Raw genomic sequence first — 2,500 nt, forward strand, 5'->3', positions numbered from 1 at the left:
CTCCCCAGGAGATACTCCACGTCTGGAACACAAACATTCCGTCATTTTGAGGATTTGTGGCAGAGGTGAATTGTCATTAAAAGTTTCGCAGTGTAGGTTATTATGACATGCTTTCAATTTGTGTAATTTGTAAAAAGTGTATCAATAAATATTGCATAAACACATGTTTAGAATAGATAAGCTAATCAGAGATTATTCATGATTGATCATTCATGAAGGTAGTTATTCACTACAGCAGTCATAATATACCGTAGTATAACATCGTATGATACTTAAGTTTCCATCTTGGCATAGGTAGGTATCTTCAATATCTTAATAAGATCTGCTAATGATATCTCTCTCATCTATATACAATCTATACTTCCTCTCAAGGAAAATCAACAAGAAATTTAAGGTCCCTACATGGTGATAAAGCTTCCTGTAGCGCCGAAGGCAACTACGTTCACATAAGACTAAGATGCAACAACCTAAGATTTCCCTCTGAATGATTTATTGACACCGCAACTTCCATGCACTACCATCAAGGTCATTGTAGATCGCGTCGACGGTCTGCTCCAAGGAGTTGCTGACCAGGAACCGGAGCTGCATCTTGGTGTTCCTCAAGAAGGTGTCGAGATCCTGCACGTTGTTCTGCACACTCGTTCTCGCTTTCCACACGGCGCTGCCCAGCCGCTCGTTGCTCACGACGACCACCATCATGCCCAGCCTGTGCAGGTGCAGAGAGGGGGTTGAATTCGAGGCTGACATCGTCATGGGATTACAGTTTACTGCATGTGTTTTAGAAATATTTGTTGCTTGTGTGTGTTTGTTTAAGTGAAAGTGTGTCTATAGTCATCTCAAGATCTTTCGTATGATAATTGCGAAGAATGATGATGACAATAGATATTCATGGAAACATATATAATTAGAAAAAGTGTCTTTTAAATTCCAGCATAAGATTTATAGCTTAGTAAATTAAATACTGTACTGGTATGCTATTGACTGTATGCAATGTGTCATTTATATTCTACCTACCACATTTATTGTCATCATTATCATTATTAAAGTAATTGCCTTGATCGTGATTTTAATTGTATTTTTTTTCATGTTTTGTGATATGTTGTTCATTATCTTTCCTGCAACTACTGATAATTGTAGCAGACATTCTAATAAAAGTAGATTTTTTTTTTGTCATCATTAGTTATCATAACTATTATTAACTTTTTCGTTGTGAACATTAGAGCATTTTCATCATCGTTTTCAATATTTCTGTTATCATTGTCGTTACCGTTTTAATTATCATTATCAATAATAATTATTTTATTGTAGTTCTTCCCGTTACCATCATCATTACAATCATATTTTCATAGTAATCATAATGGTAATGATAATGATTATAATAGTAATAATAATGATAAGGATATTATAACGATAAAGATATGATAATAACAGCAATTATAATGATGATAATAATTGGATAAAATAATGATAATGGTGATAATAGTAATAATGATGATGATAATGATAATAACGATAAGGATGATAATGATAATAGCAATAACAATAATGTTAATGATGTTAATAATAATGATAATGATAATATGATATTAGTGGGATGGAGGGGTGGGGGGGCGTTATAGGTATATTATGGGTATATATGGTATATGGTGAAGTAATGTATCATGGTTTGGGTTGAAAGGTTACACACGAAGTGTGGTTTTAGATTGGGGAAGGGGTTGTGTTCAGATGTATTATGGTGGGTGGTTTGATAATATGATATTAACGATGATAGGGATAAAAATAATTTTGATGATACTGATCGTAATGATAATGATAATTATGATAACAATAATGATGATAATAAGGATAGTGGTAATAGTAATAATGATAAAATATATTGATGACATTGATGATAATATTAACGATAATGATAATAATAATGATAATACAATGATAATACTTATGATAAAATAATCATATGATAAAATGAATGCCTGAATATATAAATGAATAGATAAGCCAACATATATATATATATATATATATATATATATATATAATATATTATAAGATAGATATATATATATATATTTATATATATATATAGATATATAATATATAATATATATAGAAGAGAGAGAGCAGAAGAGAGAGAGAGAAGAGAGAGAGAGAAGAGGAAGATGTGAGAGATGGAGAGAGAGAGAGAGAGAGAGGTTTCTTGAGAGAGAGAGAGAGGGGAGAGAGAGAGAGGGAGAGAGAGAGAGAGAGAGAGAGAGAGAGAGAGAGAGAGAGAGAGAGAGAGGGAAAGGAAAAGAGAGAGGGAGGGGGACAGATGTGATATATATATATATATATATATATATATATATATATATATATATATATATATATGTCTACATACGTAGACATACATACACAATACATAAATGCATATACATGTATAGCATATGCATACAAATACATATACAGTAAATACAAACATACATATACAGTACATACATACGTACATTCACACACAGAG

General features: G+C 31.8%; 1 protein-coding gene across 1 annotated transcript in view; it reads right to left on the bottom strand.

The window, feature by feature from the left end:
• Positions 1-2,500, bottom strand: part of prom (prominin) — a 50,938-nt gene that overhangs the window by 17,655 nt on the left and 30,783 nt on the right. Inside the window, exons 4-5 of the mRNA XM_086543374.1 lie at positions 519-706; positions 1-22 (exon numbers count right to left, since the gene is read on the bottom strand). The exon at positions 1-22 is cut by the window's left edge and continues 74 nt beyond it. Coding sequence (XP_086399500.1) covers positions 1-22; positions 519-706 — 210 coding nt within the window. The remainder of the gene's footprint in view (positions 23-518; positions 707-2,500) is intronic.

This window comes from Penaeus japonicus, unplaced genomic scaffold (assembly GCF_977035675.1).
Source record: "Penaeus japonicus unplaced genomic scaffold, GWHDUDI00000001_assembly GWHDUDI00000013, whole genome shotgun sequence".
Lineage (NCBI taxonomy): Eukaryota > Metazoa > Arthropoda > Malacostraca > Decapoda > Penaeidae > Penaeus > Penaeus japonicus.